The sequence below is a fragment of the Arachis hypogaea genome, chromosome 5 (assembly GCF_003086295.3).
Source record: "Arachis hypogaea cultivar Tifrunner chromosome 5, arahy.Tifrunner.gnm2.J5K5, whole genome shotgun sequence".
NCBI classification, from domain to species: Eukaryota; Viridiplantae; Streptophyta; class Magnoliopsida; order Fabales; family Fabaceae; genus Arachis; species Arachis hypogaea.
Window position 1 is genome coordinate 91083749 of NC_092040.1, and position 18932 is coordinate 91102680.

General features: G+C 34.2%; 2 protein-coding genes and 1 long non-coding RNA gene across 3 annotated transcripts; 1 reads left to right on the forward strand and 2 right to left on the reverse strand.

Moving 5' to 3' along the window:
- The first annotated feature begins 1007 nt into the window (after positions 1-1007).
- Positions 1008-3846, forward strand: LOC140184599 (uncharacterized). The gene is made up of 6 exons (XR_011881685.1): positions 1008-1137; positions 1261-1426; positions 2497-2697; positions 2792-2919; positions 3433-3502; positions 3613-3846. It is a non-coding gene; the product is annotated as an uncharacterized lncRNA (long non-coding RNA).
- A 204-nt stretch (positions 3847-4050) lies between these two features.
- Positions 4051-4926, reverse strand: LOC140173231 (uncharacterized). Its single transcript, XM_072196020.1, has one exon. It carries the CDS (start codon positions 4924-4926, stop codon positions 4051-4053), a length of 876 nt encoding a protein of 291 aa, XP_072052121.1.
- A 108-nt stretch (positions 4927-5034) lies between these two features.
- On the reverse strand, positions 5035-11903 carry LOC140173232 (uncharacterized). Its single transcript, XM_072196021.1, has 11 exons — positions 11669-11903; positions 11244-11504; positions 10570-10696; positions 10411-10493; positions 9338-9785; positions 8801-9215; positions 8512-8668; positions 7551-8182; positions 7134-7244; positions 5865-5905; positions 5035-5731 (listed from the first exon to the last, which is right to left on the reverse strand). Exons 1-11 carry the CDS (start codon positions 11901-11903, stop codon positions 5035-5037), a joined length of 3207 nt encoding a protein of 1068 aa, XP_072052122.1.
- Between the last annotated feature and the right edge of the window lie 7029 nt (positions 11904-18932).

Here is an 18932-nt window from a genome sequence, read left to right on the forward strand (position 1 = left end):
TATATTTTAGGCTTTTTCAGTTAAATAAAATAAAATATATATTTATTAGATTGTGAGAATCTAAAATTTATTATGCATATATCATTTATTATAAATTTATATAAATTATTAGAATAAAACTTTACATCTAAGCAAAATACTTAATTAATTTAACCAAGTTGTTATAATAACTTTTCAAATCACGCACTCCTTCTCCTCTTTCTTGTCTTTCTTCTTCTTCTTTTTCTTCTTCCAAATTTGCGCAGATTCTTCTTCTTTTCCTCCTTCTTTTTCTCCTCCTTTTTTTTCTTTTTCTTCTTTCAAATTCGCACATGCTTCTTCTTCTTCTTCAACTAGTGTATAACTCGCGCTACGCGCGGGCCATTTGATGATTCAAACATGAAATCTAATAATTACTCTTCTCATAATAATCATTTGTCTTATTTCAAACTGATAAAATAATTTAATGTAAGCAACGGATATACCAAAAATTTCTTTATTCCATCAGGAGACATATAATTATTGGATGAAGTCATCACAAAAAAAATATAAAGTAAAGATTACATAATAAAATTTTAAACTAATTTAAGTCAATAATTAAATTCTAAGATTTGTTTTGTTTAAATTTTGTGTTTTTTATTTTAAAGCCACAAAATGCACTAGTTAATTGTTTTGTTAACAAAAATCATATGACTGTTACGTGATATCTAACAATTAATTAATTAACATAGAATAATTTAATATTTTATTTTGTTATTTATTTTTAAATCTTACAAAATAAAATTGATTGGATTACGTGAGCACAAAAAAAATACTAAAACATTACGATATAACAAATTATATAATTAGAGACCAAATTAAATTAAAAAAAAATTCTCTCCATTAGTAATTAACATTAAATTTAAAAAAAAAGACTTTTAAAGTGCACCAACCAATGAGAGAGAAAGAGTCATTTAAAGCATATCAACCAATCAGAAGACATGTAGGTGCAATTAAAAAAAACAGTATGTTTCTTTCCCAAAATTCTCGGCGCCAACAATCATTTTTGCCCCAAAATAAGCTAAACCCGATTTATCTGAACTGGTGTGCTGCAGCTACTGTTTGGTATCCAGTTCAACAATGAAAAGAGGGGGGCTAAAGTATTAATCAATTATCATAGTAAGTATTTCACATATAAAAAATCTCAGATCTTGGCTAAGTTTAATTGTAATTTGCAACGTGCTCTCCTTATTATCTTAACTAACGCTTGTTTAAATGACAATGTATTTGTTGTGTGATAAGGTGAGTATTAAAGTGCTGATTAACTCCTTGTTGGCGTTGAAAAATTTTCATCCTTTGGACATTACTTCTAAAGTGCCCAGCCTAAAGCTTCATCCAACATGAACAGACCAAGAAAATGGAGCATCTATATTGAAAGCTCTTTCTGCAGTTATGCTTTCAACCCAAGGTATTCTATTATATGCTTTGTGATTTAGTTTATTGTAGTAGACAATGTTGTACCATATGGTTATCTATTCTTCATTTTGATATTAGAAAAACTTTTTTGTTTGTTAATTGACGCCTTTGCCTGGGATATTTCTCTCAAACAATTTTGAACTTTAGTTTCAAAAGAACCATACTTTGCAATGAATGGTTACTTCTTTTGGTAATTGTAGAATGCTTTGTGATCTGTAAATGATGTGTGATTTATTCATATGCTTATATTGTTTTATATTCTGTCTATAAGAAACAAAGAATATTATGGCATGTATTTATTCTAGAAATGTGTTTCTTCATCTGATTTCAGATATAAATTTAAAACCAATCATGAAGATTGGGTCAAATCCATCAAACCCAAATTAGGCCGTGATGTTTTTGAGCGTGTTTTTGCTGCTATTAATAGTTAATGCTACTCATGATAATATAAAAACCTTGTATAAAGTCCAGACTGAGATGCAAGTTGCATTTCAAAGTCTACTAAAGGTACTATAAAATGTGTATTTATTTTTTATTTATATCCATTGTGCTCTGTAGTTAGTGTTATCAATATTGAAGGTTTTAGTGATGTTAATCTTAACTCTATCATAGGAGACAGAAAATAAAATAATGTAGTAAGTTGTTCTTGTTATTTAATTTTTTGAATAAGTGGCATGACTTGTCATGAAATTTCACGATTTATGCTAAAATTACTTAGATCTCTGATTTTTACAATGAAATGACCAAAAAATTTTGGCAAGTCTACTTTCCATCCCATCCAATTAAACACATCCTGATTTTGGTTAGTTGTCCCTCAGGATGATGGAATACTCGTTATTCCTTCTATAGCAAACTGTCCATTAAAGCTTAATACAAAGTAAGGGTTGTCTTCTGAGTTTTATGTCAGAACTTTTGCATTGTCAAGCATTGCTAGCGTGTCTGGATGTTGTCAAGTAATTTACTATCTTTAGGTGCTAGAGGTGATCTTGTTCCTTTTCTCATTTTCATTTGTTTTGAAACGTTGCTTGAGCTGCTTGCTAACTTTTATACTATTTGTTGCAGGTTACAGTTCCATTAGGTTCTCATAATGGTGGTTGTGTTTATGTTTCATTCATCTCATTCCATGGGGCTGATAAATTTCTGCTTGATATGGTGTTGGATATGTATTGAACTCTTCAAGAGCAAGTTAGTGTTGCCTCCTATTCTTTGCCATTACCAGATACCAATGACAACATTGAAACTTCTGAGCTTCTAAAGGAGAAGGTTTGTTCTATCTTGCTACTTTAAGAGCAGCAGCTTGCGTTATATGTGCAAGGTGGATAATATGATATAAGCTGATAAAAGGCGTATTCTTCAGGGAAATGCAGCCTTTAAAGGAAGCTAGTGGAATAAGGCACTCAATTACTACACTGAGGCTATCAAACTGAATGGCATGAATGTGACTTACTACTATAACCGAGCGGCTGCTTACTTAAAGTTAGCCTGGTATGAGGTTTCTCCTATTTGCCAATTGGTATTTTGTGTATTTCTTTATTTAAACGGTTTCACATGAAATATGCAGTTTTCAGCAAGCAGAAAAAGACTGCAATAATACAATTTTGATTGATAAGAATGTGAGAAGATAAGCATGTTACAGTAGCATTTTTTACAAATCTTGTTTTCTAAACTTTGATAACCTATTTAAAGTGTTACAGTACCCTCTAACATGTTGAGAACTGCCGGTAACATCCTGTTACCTAATGCACATCTGTCTTTTGCAATTGACAGAGAAGTTCAAATGGACCTGATTTCATTGCTTATATTCTTTTTCTTCATAATGATCATAATGTTCATTTCCATATTCCGATAGTTTCCTGGGATCTTTGAGATTACGAAATTGCTTGTATTCTTTTTCTTGTTAATGCACGTCTGTTAGCTGTGTGTTAACAATCTTAATATTTATACATCTATAAAAAGTATCCATTTTGTCAAGTGTAGCTCATTTTATGTTTTCTGCAGAATGTGAAAGCGTATCTAAGATGTGGAGCTGCTAGAGAATCACTACTACGCTATACGGAGGCCCTTGAAGGTGAGTATCAATTTATTTATTTATATATTTTTGAATATAGTCCAAACTTTGTTTATATTCTTAATAATGTTATTCCATTTTCCTTTGCCATTTTTTGTGATGAAATGCAGATTTCAAGCATGCACAAGTTCTACTATTGAATTTCACGCCTGCTGATAGAAGATTAATAAAAGGATATGTTGTTGCTTCAGATTGATTATTAATTAATAAGACTATGGTTGTAAACTAATAAATTTTTTTAAGACAATTCATAGCTAGGTTTTGGCTAATGATTATTGGTTTTTTCAGGTCAGTTGGGATAGGATGTTAAGAGATTCCAAATTTTAAGGAAAATTATTCTACTAGGTAAATTCTGTCATATCAAATTAAGATTTAAGTGATACATGCCTGAGTTAGTTACTTAAATATCATAAATGTGTCTAAAGGTTGCATAATTAAATAGTCTACACTGGAGCAAAAGGAGTACCTATTTGATGCGATGATTTCGCCTCAGTTTAATGCAAAATTAACACAGAGTTAAGCAACTTTCTTGTTGTAAGATGTCCTCTTCAACAAACATTCCTAAAAACTTCTTTGAATACGACATTGTCTATATATGATCGGTTATTAGCATCATGGCACAATAGTATCTTCAGTCCTTGCCTATTTGTTACTCTAGATGCTGCGACATAAAGCTGGCCATGAATAAAAATAGGCTTTCTGAGTAATAAACCAACCTTTGACAATGATTGTCCTTGGCTCTTATTTATAGTCATTGCATAAGACACCATTATAGGAAACTGTCTCCAATGGAACTTGAATGGAATTCGATGATCCAATGGGCTTAGAGTCATCCTAGGAATAAACACCTTCTGACTTTTGTTCTTCCCAACCTTGCTACATGCTTCAATGATGTGTTTCCCAAGCCTAGTGACAACCAAGCGAGTACCATTGCACAATCCTGTAGAATGGTCTATATTCCTCAGTAACATTATAGGGGTTCTAACCTTTAATGTCAACTCATGATTTGGAACTCCTGAACATTTGATTGTGTTTAGGAATTTTGGTGTGTGTATGGATGCCAACAAGTCATTGTTGGATTCTGTTGGGCATGCCTTGTCTGAGCTGTAATATGTTTGTGCTTCAGTAGGGTTTAAGCTCATCATGTAGTTCTCATCAACTATTTGCAATGTTGGCGCTAGTATCGCTCTATCTTCAATATGTTCATCAATATTTTTCCCGCAAAATAGTTCTGGATATGTTACCTTACAGATCGCCTCTATTGGGTCATCCCAATCCTTAACCAGGATGTCTTCTGGGATTTCAATCCTCTCACCACAATCCCTTGGTGTTCCGTGGCTACCATCACTAATACCTAATATCCAGTCAGCAAACTCTTTTAACTCGGATGAGTTTGTGTGGGAGTCACCTGCTTTCAATCGCATGTTTTTGGTCAATAACAACAGCTTGCAACTATCCCATATGTACGATGAGTTTATAGTGGCGTTAACAATTTCTTGTCTAGTCCCTTTAGGAATTACTGGGAGAATCTGTCAAAAGTCACCACCAAAGACCAATGTCTTCCCTCCAAAAGGCTGATCAAGGCTGTTTGGATTGCTGAATCTTAATATATCACGCATTGTCCTGTCAAGTGCCTCAATACAAAATCTATTCACCATAGGAGCCTCATCCCAAATAATTAGCTTAGTCTTTATTAACAAATCAGCTAATGCGTTGCCCTGTTTTATAATGCATGTTGAGCATTCATCTAAATTGAGTGGGATTGTAAATCGTGAGTGTGTTGTGCGTCCACCAGGTAGTAAAAGAGATGCAATCCCACTTGATGCAATAGTTAGTACAACTTGTGATCTTGATCTCAATGCAGATGCTAATGTCTTCCAAACAAAAGTTTTTCCGGTTCCACCGTAACCATACAAAAAGAATACGCCCCCTTTGCTGCTTTGAACTGCTTGTATGACTTGCTCATACACAACTCTTTGCTCGTCAGTTAGTTGTTGCATGTAAGAAGCATGATCTAAAGCTAGCTGTCTTCTATCATATCGGAGCTCATCACAAATTAGTCTGTTCGTCCCATCAACATACACTTGATTATTAAGTTGACTCATATCCGAAATTGGCATCGGTGAAAAATTCCTAAGACTCTTGTTGTAGCTGTTCAGAATTTTTTCAATTTCTATTAGTGTCAACTCCTTCAACTCATCTTCAATAAGGACTAAATCTGTGGTAAGCCTGAAAAAATTAACATGATCGAATAAGTGATTGATCACATTAGAAATATCTTAATTTGCCATAACTCAACAACATACGGACAATTTGTTTTATTGTTATACTAAAATCAAACATGCATTCTTTCCCTACATACAGTGGCGGAACCAAAGAAGGTCTGTATAGGCCACAGTCTCCCTTTAGATTTTTTAATTACATAAAAATATTCAGTTATTAATTATTTATTTTTAGGTTTTTGAGTTTGTTAAACATATTTTTGTTATAAATTTGTATAATAATTATATAGAGTATACTAATTTTTTTTATTAATGATTGAATATTTATTACTAAAAATATATTATGTTAATTTTGTTAACTATTATAATAAGATTAAGTACTTCTCTTCATTTTATGTCCGCAATAATATTTTTTTAAGTTAGAATTTGATTAAATAATTTATTTTATTATAAATTAGCGGAGATACATATTTTTTGTCTGTTCAATGCTTTAAAAATATAATACAATATCTACAATTTTTATTATTATAATTTTAGAAAGTGCTTTTAGAATAAGTTAATTATAAAAAAAAAACTAAAACTAAAAAAATTGTAGATTTAGCATGAGTTTTAAGAACTTGCCATCCCTAATTATAAAATTCTAATTCCGCCACTGCCTATATAAAATATTGACACAAATTCATGTGTTTTAGCTTATTATGATGTATTATGGCATATATTTTAACCACTTAAGAGAAGACATAAAATCAACATATACTTGTCAAAAATGCGAGTTACTTGAAAAAGCTAAATCATAGATCATGCCTAGCTGACATATTTAATAATATAAAGCACCATTTCAATTGAGATATTTGAATTAACTAATATAGTGGCAATACTGACAATTGTAATATTATAAGAAAAACTTCATTGGTGAATTTAAACCATAAAAATCTTTCTAATGATAATATAAAAAAATAACTTTTCTCATGCAAAAAATACAAGATATATGGCTTTAGTTAACATCTTCGTCATCTAATTATCCTAAAATATGGACGTCATGCGATGCTTCGTTCTAGCCTATTATACAAATTGTTTATTTTTTTTCTCTGTGTAAATGTATTAACATCAATGGTCTACTTGTCATAACTTATTATGCCAATGTGACATAGCCAGGGTAACAAAAATATTCACGTATTAAAAAAACTGTCCCACAGTGAGTATAATATGCATAATTGGAGTAAAATAAATTTCATGCTACCTGAATTGTCTAGAAGTGTTCGCTGCCTATGAAGTATGTCATCACATAATAGAGTCCATATCTTTTGCCAAACATGTTCTGGTGTATCCATCGAATTTGAAAATAAAAGTGTCGCAAAGAGTTTTCTCAAATATGTTCCTAAACCCCAATGGTTGGCTTCCTCGATTACCTCAATATATTCCTTGTCATCTTCTAAAAGGCCACATGCATAACAAGCGTCTTTGAAAGTAGCATAGACCACATCATCTATAGTCCTGATATCCTCAAAAGAAGTTGGTCCCTTGACAAAATTGAGTAGAAGCCTTAAGTAATATCTTTCACCTGATCCTGGAAGCACATAGAAAATTCTTCCAATCACAAAATATATTTTTCGGGACAACCACACTCTTTCTTTTGTCTTTCATACAAACTTAGTGGGGAGCTCTGCATACGTTAGTGTTCTTGCTTCTGTATAATCCTTGTTTGCTTGAAACCATCCTAGGAACATGGATTCCTTCACGGATATTTCTCTCAGCACATCATCAAAGTTTTCATGGTCTTTAAATATCACGTTTTGTTCGTTGGGTAAGTGAAATCCTAGTCTTACCACTGATGGATCTCTATAATGTATGTTATAACCAAAGATCCTCCAAGCGGCCTCACAGGGAGATATGTACCCGCAATCATAGTACATGCTAACTTCGTCGTGTTCGTCCAGGTCAGCATTCTTTGTGGCACTCTTGTAGAACAAAGCTGTTACATGATCATGACCTTTATTAACATACTTGAACAAATACTTAATTGATCTTGATTGGTTACACCACCCAACATTTATGTGAGCCCTATATCTCATCAATAGTAGCCTGTTATATGGAACCGCATATCGATTATCAAGATCAACTCCAGACTTGTTTATAGTCCTCCCATCTTTCCTGCGTCTGTAGACTGGATACCCATCATCATCAATAGTTGAGCACTTAACGAATCTCTTGGGGAAGCGACGTATGCACTTATCATTCTCCATACATGGTGAATCTTTCCTAGCCATCCCACATGGACCGTGCGTCATGTGCTTCTCCACAATTTCATAGTATTCAGGATCTAGCTCCTTATCCGGTATCTCAGCTGAGATGATTTTATCAATGTCCTCAGCAGTTGGATACTTATCATCCTTGTGTAAGAACAATAGTATATGTGCATGTGGTAGTCCTCTTTTTTTAAATTTGATGGTGTATACAACTGCGTGAATAATAATTTATCCATCAGATACACACAATTACATCTCGGGGCTTGAACAAAGAAACATGTAATTATTTGTTTTACAACTTGTATAATTAAATACCTTGTAATTTTTCGAATATCAACATTACCTGCACAAACTTTGCCAAAAATTTTGTTTGCTTAGATGTCTTTAATCAATATATCCAATTTAGCCTTGAATGGTCTGCAAACTATGTCAGGTCTATCTTCTGCATTTAATTCTCTATTCTTAAGGAAGTCTTCCACCTTAGGCTACTTAGGATTGCATGTGAATGTAATAAAGAGGTCTGGATAACCCACCGCCTTACAAATTGCCATTGCATCCTGATAGTTTTGAATCATGTACCTTGGCCCTCCTATAAATGATGAAGGCAATACAATACGTTTGCCGCGCGATGACGGTGTTGTTTCCCCACTCAAAATTGCTTCCTTTATTCTTTTGTACATCTCACATATGAATTTCTCCTGTTCAAGTCTTATATAGTTTAACCTAGAGGATTCAATCATGGAATGCCCATCAACCAAAAATTGCTGGAAGAGTCACCTTGCAAATAACCTTTCTTATATTCTAAATGCAAAGAATTCTCTCATTGACACCTCCTGGCGCCCTTTCCCACCATTTTGATAATGTTTATTGAGAGGTATATCTTCTTTGTATCCATCCTCTCCAAAAGGAAATAACAAAGGATATTGTAATCCCAGGTAAGCTAGGTTGAGTTGGTTGATCCTTTGTAATCTTCCACTTTGAGTCTCGACGACAATATCCCTATCAGTCTTATCTATATCAAAGTCACCCATAATTAATGTGGCAACTTCATCTGTTGAAGGCAAGTTGTATCTTCTACCATCTTTTCCTCTTTTGCCCATTAATCTGAGCTTGACTGTCGTATTTGAATCTTTAGCGACCGAATCCTTAACCATGCGAAACGCCTTTACCAATACATTGCTCTCATCTAGCATCTTCTTTAAGTCTCTGACAATGTCTTCATGTATTTCTTTTTTATCTTCACCCCTATAAAGTAATGAAAGCAGCATATATAATAATTTAAATATAGCAATATACTCTAACAAAACTTGTTCTACATTTTGAAAGGGTTTTATGGTACAACATAAAATCATACACCTACTACTTACCGGATAGTAGCCAAGCGGTTTTTTATCTCATTCAGTGTATCATAAACATCCAATTGGGCAAACTTTGTGACGTTTCCTTCTGGCGGTATGAGACTTTCCATTAAATGATAGTTCTCCCCAAAAAGTGTAAATGTAGGTAGACCTCTGGAAGTATTTAAACCACGATCTATCTTTGCACCAATCGATGTAAACTGGAACATGCTATTGTATGATCTGATGTTATCTCGAAAATGCTTACTCTTGGGAGTATTATTGAACAACAACTCATACAACACGTTAGGGGCTTCTAGTAGGTGTGGAAGTTGCACCTGTCCTCCTTTACAACATAAATTGAACTTAAGATCTGCTGTGTTGTTATTCTTATTTGATCTCTGATCGTACCAAAAGAGAGTAGCACAATGTTCACATTCATACGTTGCATATCCCATATGCAAATACTCTACAAAATCTAGTAAATCACAGGTTAGAAATCATTATGTCATCTGCTTTTTAATCCTCGATCAAACATCCTTTTATGAAAATACATTGCCATGTGCATATACCCATATTTGTTTGTTCACCAGAATTTATGTGTCTATTAACCCTTTGGGATGTCTTTTTACCTGCATGATTCGAGGGTTTTTAGGGATCAATTATATAATTCAGTCCAATTTAAACGATGATAACAAACTCAATGACTAAATTAAGTACTTAGATTAAATAAAACATTTTAAGTAAACCTTATGATAACCCTAAACTCCATGAACCTTAAAGTACCGAACAACCAAAGTCTATTTCATATGCCTTCATGTGCATTGGACCTTGTGCTATAATGATTTGAATTTAAAAATCAAAATAATGACTTTAAATTGCTTCATAATCTTGTTTGTAGGTTCATTGCAATTAAAGTCTTTGTTACACCTTTGGTTTGCCTTTCTACCTACATAAATAGATAGTTTGTTCATATTTTGTTATTTATAGCAATCTTATTAATAATGTGCTAACAAAATTGTTCCTGGTAATTAAATCGATGCAAAAGGTTTTAAACTAATGATTGGTAATTAAAATTTCATAACTTAAGCTTTAAATGGTACCTGATTTTGTTCTCTGCGATGCTCTACCATTGCTAAATATATTGTGATCACCAACCCCTGTGATAATATTAATAAATAAACACCTGCTGTCAGGAATGCTTCACTTAACTTGTTTAATCAAGCACTAAAACATAATGTGTAGTATTTTCCGTTGCTCACCTTGTATTGGCATATTGGTCCATGGAATTATATGAAATAGTTCTCCCTTCGACTGTGGCTGGAACATTATTTTTGGTATCTGTGATTGGTTCACATATAAAGACATGTTTTGCACCATCCCTTGAATCTGCATTTATCCATATCTATCGTAACAACTTTTGTCCTAATAATTTATCACTCATATTCGGATAGATTGTTTTAACTTTCATTGGAGTCCAATCCATGGTAGATTTACTGGATGTAATTGTATAATTTGTTCCTTTTACTAAATAGGTTAAGTTATCATTAGAAATTGGCATACACTTAGATGTAATAAAAACTACACATCATATTAATTTTGTGAATCAAATATTGAATCAAGTAATAATGGGGATTACTATCAATAAGTCGGCTTTACCTATTTGAGTCTGAGATACTTTGTTTAGCTTCTTGTTAGCTAATTTGAGTGCTCTTTCCATCCTTGCATGCCTTGCTGTCTCTGGTGGAAGACATTAATTTGATTACACAAACTACATGACTTGCTATATATATATATATATATATATATATTGATTATTAGTTGAAAATACGCTTGAATTACCTTTTGCTTGTGGGATTAGTGGTTGTTGCCTTCCTGCTGCCATTGCATATTTTTGACATCTTTCATCACATTTTTCTCAGTTGATTAACGTTACACTGATCAAGGTATCTTGAGCAGAACATGAGAATCTCCTCTGATAAGTATCCCTCTGCGATAGAGCCCTCCGGTTGTGATCTATTACGCACGAACTGCTTGAGATGACATAGGTACCTTTCAATTGGGTACATCCACCGATATTGAACTGGGCCACCGAGTCGCACTTCCTTGACCAGATGTACCGTCAAGTGCACCATGACAGTGAAGAAAGATGGGGGAAAATCTTCTCCATGCGGCACAGAGTATGGACCACATGATCCTGAAGGAGAGAAAGTTGTTCAGGGTCAATGGATTTACTGGATATTCTGCGAAAAAAGGATGATAAATCCACCAAGACAGAGGATACTGGGGCAGGCAAAGCATTCCTTAACGTAATTGGCATGAGATGCTCCATCATAATGTGACAGTCGTGGCTTTTCAAGCCCGACATCTTGCGCTGTCGTAGGTCAACACAGCAGAAAATGTTGCTAGAGTACCCATCTGGAAAGACCACATTCTTGATAGTCCTTAAAAAGACATCTTTCTGTGGATTGGTCATAGTGAAGATGTCGGATGGGTACTTTCCATCTTCCCGTGGCCACAGATCATGCTTGATTCCCATCAATTGGAGGTCCTTTCTTGCCTTAAGGTGGTCTTTAGATTTACCTTTCTTGTTCATTATGGTGAAAACTATGTTGTCGCACACATTCTTTTCTATGTGCATCACATCAAGGTTGTGACGCAATCCATTGTTTTCCCAGTATGGTAGCTCAAAGAATATACTCCTCTTCTTCCAAGGGGGACTCGTGATGTACGGCGGTTTGCTGTCCACGTGTCCTTTTTCCGGTAACCGATTGCACTTTGCCAAGGTGGACATGCACATCCTGTATTTGTCTTACAATGTCTCCACCAGACAGTTTGACAGGTGGACCTCTATCCTCTATCTTTCCATCAAATCTATCCCGGTCCTTTCTATATCTGTGGGTAGGATTCAGAAAGCGACGATGGCCCATGAAATACCATTTTTGACTGTGTGTGAGTCGGTGAGTCTCAGCATCCAAATTGCATACAGGACAAGCTCTCCCATCGTACGTGTTCCACCCGGACAAGTTGCCTAAACCAGGAAAGCCACTGATTGTCCACATTAACGCAGCATACATCATGAAAGTTTTTTTCGTGTAAGCATCATACGTTTCAACACCAACTCACAACAGCTTCAACTCATCGATCAAGAGCTGTAAGTAGACATCTATATCATTTTCAGGCATTTTAGGCCCAGAAATAATCATGGAGAGGATAAAAGCGGAGGGTTTCATGCAAATCCAAGGGGGCAGATTGTACAGAATAAGAACCACTAGCCAAATTGAGTACGTCGAGCTCATGTTTCCGTAAGGGTTAAAGCCATCGCTAGCCAAGGCTAGGCGAACACTGCACGGATCGCTGGAGAAGTCGGAATAAGTTCTGTCAAATGCCTTCCATGCGTCGCCATCCCGTGGATGCTGGTAAATACCGTCAGAGCTATGCCCACTCTTATGCCACAACATGTCAGCGGCTGTCTTACCAGACATGTAGAGCTGCTGCAATCATGGAATAAGGGGGAAGTAGCGAAGAGTCTTCGCCGCTTGCGATTTTCTGTTCTTCTTAACAACCCTGTTGATCCTCACTCTGGAGTTTTTATTAAACTTTTGTTTCCATCTTGATGTCCCACATCGCTTGCATTTAGACAAGTCTTCGTCGCTGCCCTGGTATAGCATGCAGTCATTTGGACATGCATCTATCTTTTTGTATGCGATACCGAGCTTTCTTATGATCCTCTTGGCATCGTGCATAGTGCTCGGAATCTTTGCATGCTCAAAGGCATCCGCCAGCAACTCCAGTATCATTCCGAAGGCCTTGTCGCTCACTCCACACAAGGATTTTATAAGATATAGCCTTACCAAGAAAGACAGCTTAGAGAACCTTGAACATCCCGGGTATAGCTCCTGCGCTCCATCTTCGAGCAGGTCATGCAAGTTGCGGACCTCACGACTACTTTCATTTGATAAGTATGGCAACTCCTCCCTATCCCCGCCAGCGTGTTCATTCACTGAATCGTGTTCGTCGCCATGAAGTCCTGGGAAGTTGAATGCCTCCTGAACCATGTCAATCATTGGGTCTTTGAGGTTTCTATCCGGTTCTACTTCTCGGTTTTCAATAGTGATCTCTGCCACGCGTCTCTCCCCGTGATGTACCCAAAATGTATAAGTAGAGGGGAAATGTTTTATTATCAAATGATCATACGCATCCTCCCTAGTTTGGAGAAGGCGGAACCCACATTTCGAACATGGACAATGTATCATCCCATCGGATGATGCATTGGCAAATGTGAAATCTAAGAATCTGTTCAAACCGTCCCTATACTCTGGACCAATTTGTGGCTTTGAAATCCAACTCTTATCAATGTATACTTCAATGATATAATAGAATACCGAAAATTCAAAAAAAATTTCAGCTTATAAAATAAATGCTGACAATAACTCTTAAAATAAAAAACACAAAACACAGATAATATCCTTCAGAACAATACTCATCACACAAGAATATTTATTAAAAGTTGCTTACTCATTGGGAAATTCTGCACTTTAGAAAAAAATTACTGGAATAAAGAAATGCTGGTCCCAAAGCCAAAAAACGGAAATGAAAAATAAAACCTTATAGAAAAAAAAAGAAGAGAGACGTTATAGTTAGAGTTAAAAATCATACTTGAGACAAAAGTATCGAAGAACTAAACATAAGCATATAAGAAAAAGGAATTTTAATAATTTTACAGTTAAATAAATAAAAAAATGAGAGTTGAGAAAATCTGAAGACTAAACATAATGCTACTTAAATACATGCACCCACGCTAGCAACAATAAGCTAGAAGTAAGACACACTAAACCGGGAATATCTACCAAGTTTTATAGAAATTAAGCATTACCAAACCTGAGGACTTTTTTCTTTTTGGGTATATTTGCTCAGGAAAACCTGCATCTTTAATTAATGAGGTTTATTGACATGTATTCCCTATTTCCCTTTTAAATGAAAGAAATGACCAACATGCATACACAAGTAAGCCAATAGTTTGAACTGAATAACCCAGGCCAAAATCCTCTTAAAAGGTCGAGAAAAAAAAATCATCGTTTAGCTAACTGATTCGGTAGTGCTTCTTTTTTAATATATAGAAAACACTAGTTAAAATATCATACTTTTTGAAAACAACAGGTGTATAAGTTAAATTGTATTCTTTTAGTTGAATAGTATTCCTGCATTGTTATGGTTAATGACTATAAGCATTTTTATTTGAAGGTGTTTCTTTTATTAAATAGCTATTCTTGTTACAGGTTTTTGTAAAAGTTTAATTCGATGGGTCTATGAGAAACAAAGCACCTTAACCTTTATATTCTCTATGAAATTTAATTTTGGTCTTAGTATCTATGAAAAATGAGGATGCATGTGATGAAGATTTAGATAGTTGGCTAAAAATCTTATAATCCAGGTATTATAAGTCATGCAAGTTTATCATTTTTCTTTTATATTTTTAAGGATATTTATTCTTTATGATTATTTAAAGTAAAAATAATTATTATTTTGGTGAATTTTGTAGCTAACAAGGATTCTGAAGAGGCTATTCTGATAGTGGAAGGAATCACCCTGAATGATGCAGTTACTTTAAAATGTGGAAAGGGTTGGAAGAGTATAAAAGGCTAATCAGTGCCTTATGAGTTTTCAGTGTTCATTGGTTATTATTTTCATTCATTTTGTATTTTGGAATGGACAAAATTGCCATAAAGACTCATTGCTGGTTTTTACTTAATTTTGATATTTAAATGTAACTTTCCTATTATTATCAAAAACGTCTAAACATACATAAGTTTTATTTCAATACCCTGTTTTCAGTTATATGAAACAGCATTCATCATTCTTATATACTGAGACCTGAGGAAGGAAAATGTAAGTAGTGAAATGGACAAGAAAAAAGGATCTTATATTCACAAATCATCCTTAACAATTATGCAAGCAATTCTAAGCTATCATAAAAGTGCAACATAATCATCAATTATGGACATAGCTGATGATTTGTATCCAGAACCAAAGAGATTATAGTGATTTAAATAATGTTATATGTTAAGATAAAATAGCAGCAAAAATACTCAATTCACAGCCAGAATTATATTTATGTGGATACAATTCAGAGTCAGACTTTTTAAAATAAAAACACACTTACATACATGAACTTAGCCATGAAGTTTTACTACAAATGTTAACAAAGAGCACACATGATCTTAGATATTAGATAACGCTTAGATATAACTCATTGTAAATCTGATGCATTTTAAGAATTCTTTCAACCCAATCATGGTTGTATCTAACAGTTTCATGTGACGGAAAATACAATCAGCAGGGGAAAAAAAGAGAACACCGAACTATGTTTTATAACTATTCTGTTCTGTTTTATTTTTGCTTGATTCTTTCCTAGTAAAAATTTTTTACTTGGTTTCATGCTCCATTGACATACCACAAAAGGAAAACCTGTGAGTGTTCTTGGATAATTGGTACTAATCACATGGCTTTAGGTGGTTTTGAGTAGCAAATCAAACTATATAGCTAGCCTAACATCCATCCTCACATTGCAGCCATTATCATCCATATATTTTCAGCAAAGAATTGGGAATAATTAAATTGGGAATAGATTAGGGACCGAATTGGGATTGAGGTTCGAACCAGTTTAGGGACCAAATTGGGAACTGATGGGTAAACAAATTTGGTACAGACAGATCCAATCTACAATCAAAATTATTCAATTCAAACGAAGGTACCAGACCAACACATGAAATTGGAAGAGCAACAAAAGGTAAAGAGAGCTGACCTGACAGCGAGGAGAGGGTGCGGTCGAGCGGCGCAGAACAGGGTATGGGGAGAAGGTTGAGGATGATGACACCGGGGCGGACGAGAAGCCTCGCGAGGACACCGAGACGTGCACAGCGGAGGAACGAACAACAGACGTGCGTATCCACCCTCCTTTCGCACGCAGGAGATATGCGGCAGCTTCAACAAATCTGTGACCCAGAACGATTGGCGGCTGCAGCTGATGGAAGGAATGTATACCGCGGGAGTGAGTCTTGGATCCTGGTGATTGGCGCCTTTGCCCCCTTTTGGGTTCGCGCGTAAACGAGGGAAATTGGATCTGGTTTCCTCCAATCCTTGGTTGTTTTGTCACAAAAGAGTTTTATATGATTTGCTGCGTTTGAGGCATAAAATCGCAGCTATGGAGTCCAGTCTTTGACGGACACAGGATCCGCTACAAAAACCGCAGCTCCTCCATCAACCTACAGCTGTTTGGGGAGACGCTGGAAATTGGGCGCTGCTAAGGAGCGCTTCTCTTGTAATAGTAAAAGAGGCTTCGTTTTGCACTTCTTTGTTTATCTTTCATCTTCCTTATCTATTATATAAGGTAGAAATGACTCTTGGACATGTGTCTATTCTGTATACTTATCTCAAGTATAAATACAAATTGATGCCACCTACTCAGAGCACTACATTGGATTGAAATTGGATACAACTAAAAAAATTAACCCCATAATTATATGTAATATCTTGAAACCACAGTTTATACTTTGACCCACTACTTTAATTTGATATACTTCAACGAAAAACCTTCTGTATAATACTATATAGTAGTTACAATCCATGAAAATTACTTTTTCACCATCTGAACTACGCATATCATTGACTATTTCTTCAGCTTTTTTATACTTGTCCATTAAGTCTGTTCATGCTAATAGCCTTAAGTGAAAGAAAGTTATGGCTTCATTTTGCACTTTCTTATTTATCATTCAGCCTACTTATATATTAAATAAGATATAATTGATTGTTGCACAAGTGCCTATTTTGTATACTTGTTTCCAAGCTACATACAAACTTATGTGATATTAGCAAAATAACTACTTGAATCACTCCCCAATAGAAACTATTATTTTTGGTATTAGCCAAATAAATTTTTTATATAGCCACAAACTTCACTATACATAACAGATAAAGTATGGAATCCTCCCATGATTCCCTTTTTTTGTGATATGTTAATTTCAAAATAGGGAACAACAAATTATATTTTTTGACATGGCATTGGTTTTAGTTGTTATTCTTTCAAATAGTAACCTATCTTGCCATAACTTAATATCTATGTGATGAGCATGTTCTAAGAGTTGGAAAACCTTGAATTTTGTTGAGTAGTGAGTCAATTTGACTGATATTACTTGTCTTTTTTGCCACAACACATCTCTAGGAAGCCTTATGAGATTCACAATTAATTATTTCATGGAAAGTTTCTGATGGGCATGCCTTTGAAGGAGATCTCCAATTTATTTTTATGTCAATAGGTCAATCTGTATCGTATCTTTTTATCATATACTGGTCACACAAATATCAATAAATGATATTGACAACTAACCATTTAGTATAAAGAAACTTTTGAATTTGCACTCATATGAATTGGTTTTTATTATTTTGTGATATAAGTCAAAATAGACGGCATAAATTGATTGTTGATTGTGAACAATATCGGGACCTCACACCAGTCCTTGTAAGTTATACAAATTAGTGTAAGCACCTACTGTTATATATGTTGTTATTGTGTATTTTTTTTAAGTTATAAATAGCTGCTTGTTGACAAATAGTGTATCAATGTAAAATTGCAACCACTGTCCATGCATGGCTGTTTAAACTCTTCTTTCATAAGATTTCTATCCTCCATGTTTCTTAGGAAAAATCTTTCAAACCCACAATTAAGGGATCCTGTTGTTGTTGATGTAAATTAGTCATCAATTATAGTAAGACATGAGTGCCATCGATATAAAATCAATACTCATTATACTCCTCCTTGAATAACTATACCACCAAATAATAACACTCACTCTATTAGTCAAATCAATAAATATATAAAATTTTACTTTTGGATATCAGTCAACTAAACCTTACAGATAGACAATATTTTCAACAAACTTATTATATAATTATGAATGAATTCCTTTTATGATGAGCCTCTTATTTGTGATTGGCTAAGCTATTTTTATACATATATAATCTATATTAAAGAATGGATTTCTCCTATGATGATCATCTTATTTGTGATTATTAATTTTTCATATTCCCTTAACAGTTAGTATTTTATTAAATATATGATATATGATGTGTATTATGTTTATGTAATTTGTTCAGGTACTGCATCCACTGCATTATACACCTAGATGTAAGATATAGTCATTTAATTGCACAGGTAATTTCACAATGTTCTTGATACTCTGATATTTATCAGGTCCATGTATAACTTTAGGTTATTTATAAATCCCATTATTTGTTAAATACAAATCTTTAAAGGCATAGTGAAAACAAATTTAAGAGGTGTGAGTCCATGGTATTTATATAAATATTAAGTTCAGTAGTTGTGCTTTATATATTATTATGATTATACATAATTCAGCTGCATGTGGCAAACATTAATCATTCTGCTTATTTTGAAAGTCCAATATTGGTGTGTGCTAAAGCATGTGGATAGTTTGGATGTGTAATGTAAAGTACTTTCAACTTAATTTCACTACCACCAGATAGAAGTAGGCTATTATTAAAAAGTACTGCATTAATCCATCAATAAAGATTTTTTCTACAAAACATCTAATAGTTAGGTATATGC

Excerpts from the sequence above, each read along its gene's own strand:
- LOC140173231 (XM_072196020.1), bottom strand. The coding sequence starts at position 4,926 with ATGCGATTGAAAGCAGGTGACTCCCACACAAACTCATCCGAGTTAAAA.
- LOC140173232 (XM_072196021.1), bottom strand. The coding sequence starts at position 11,903 with ATGAACAAGAAAGGTAAATCTAAAGACCACCTTAAGGCAAGAAAGGAC. Across the intron at positions 10,697-11,243 it reads CTCAAGATACCTTGATCAGT|ATTCAAGGGATGGTGCAAAA; the intron begins GTAACGTTAATC and ends GGATAAATGCAG. Across the intron at positions 7,245-7,550 it reads ATTATAGAGATCCATCAGTG|GGACCAACTTCTTTTGAGGA; the intron begins GTAAGACTAGGA and ends AATTTTGTCAAG.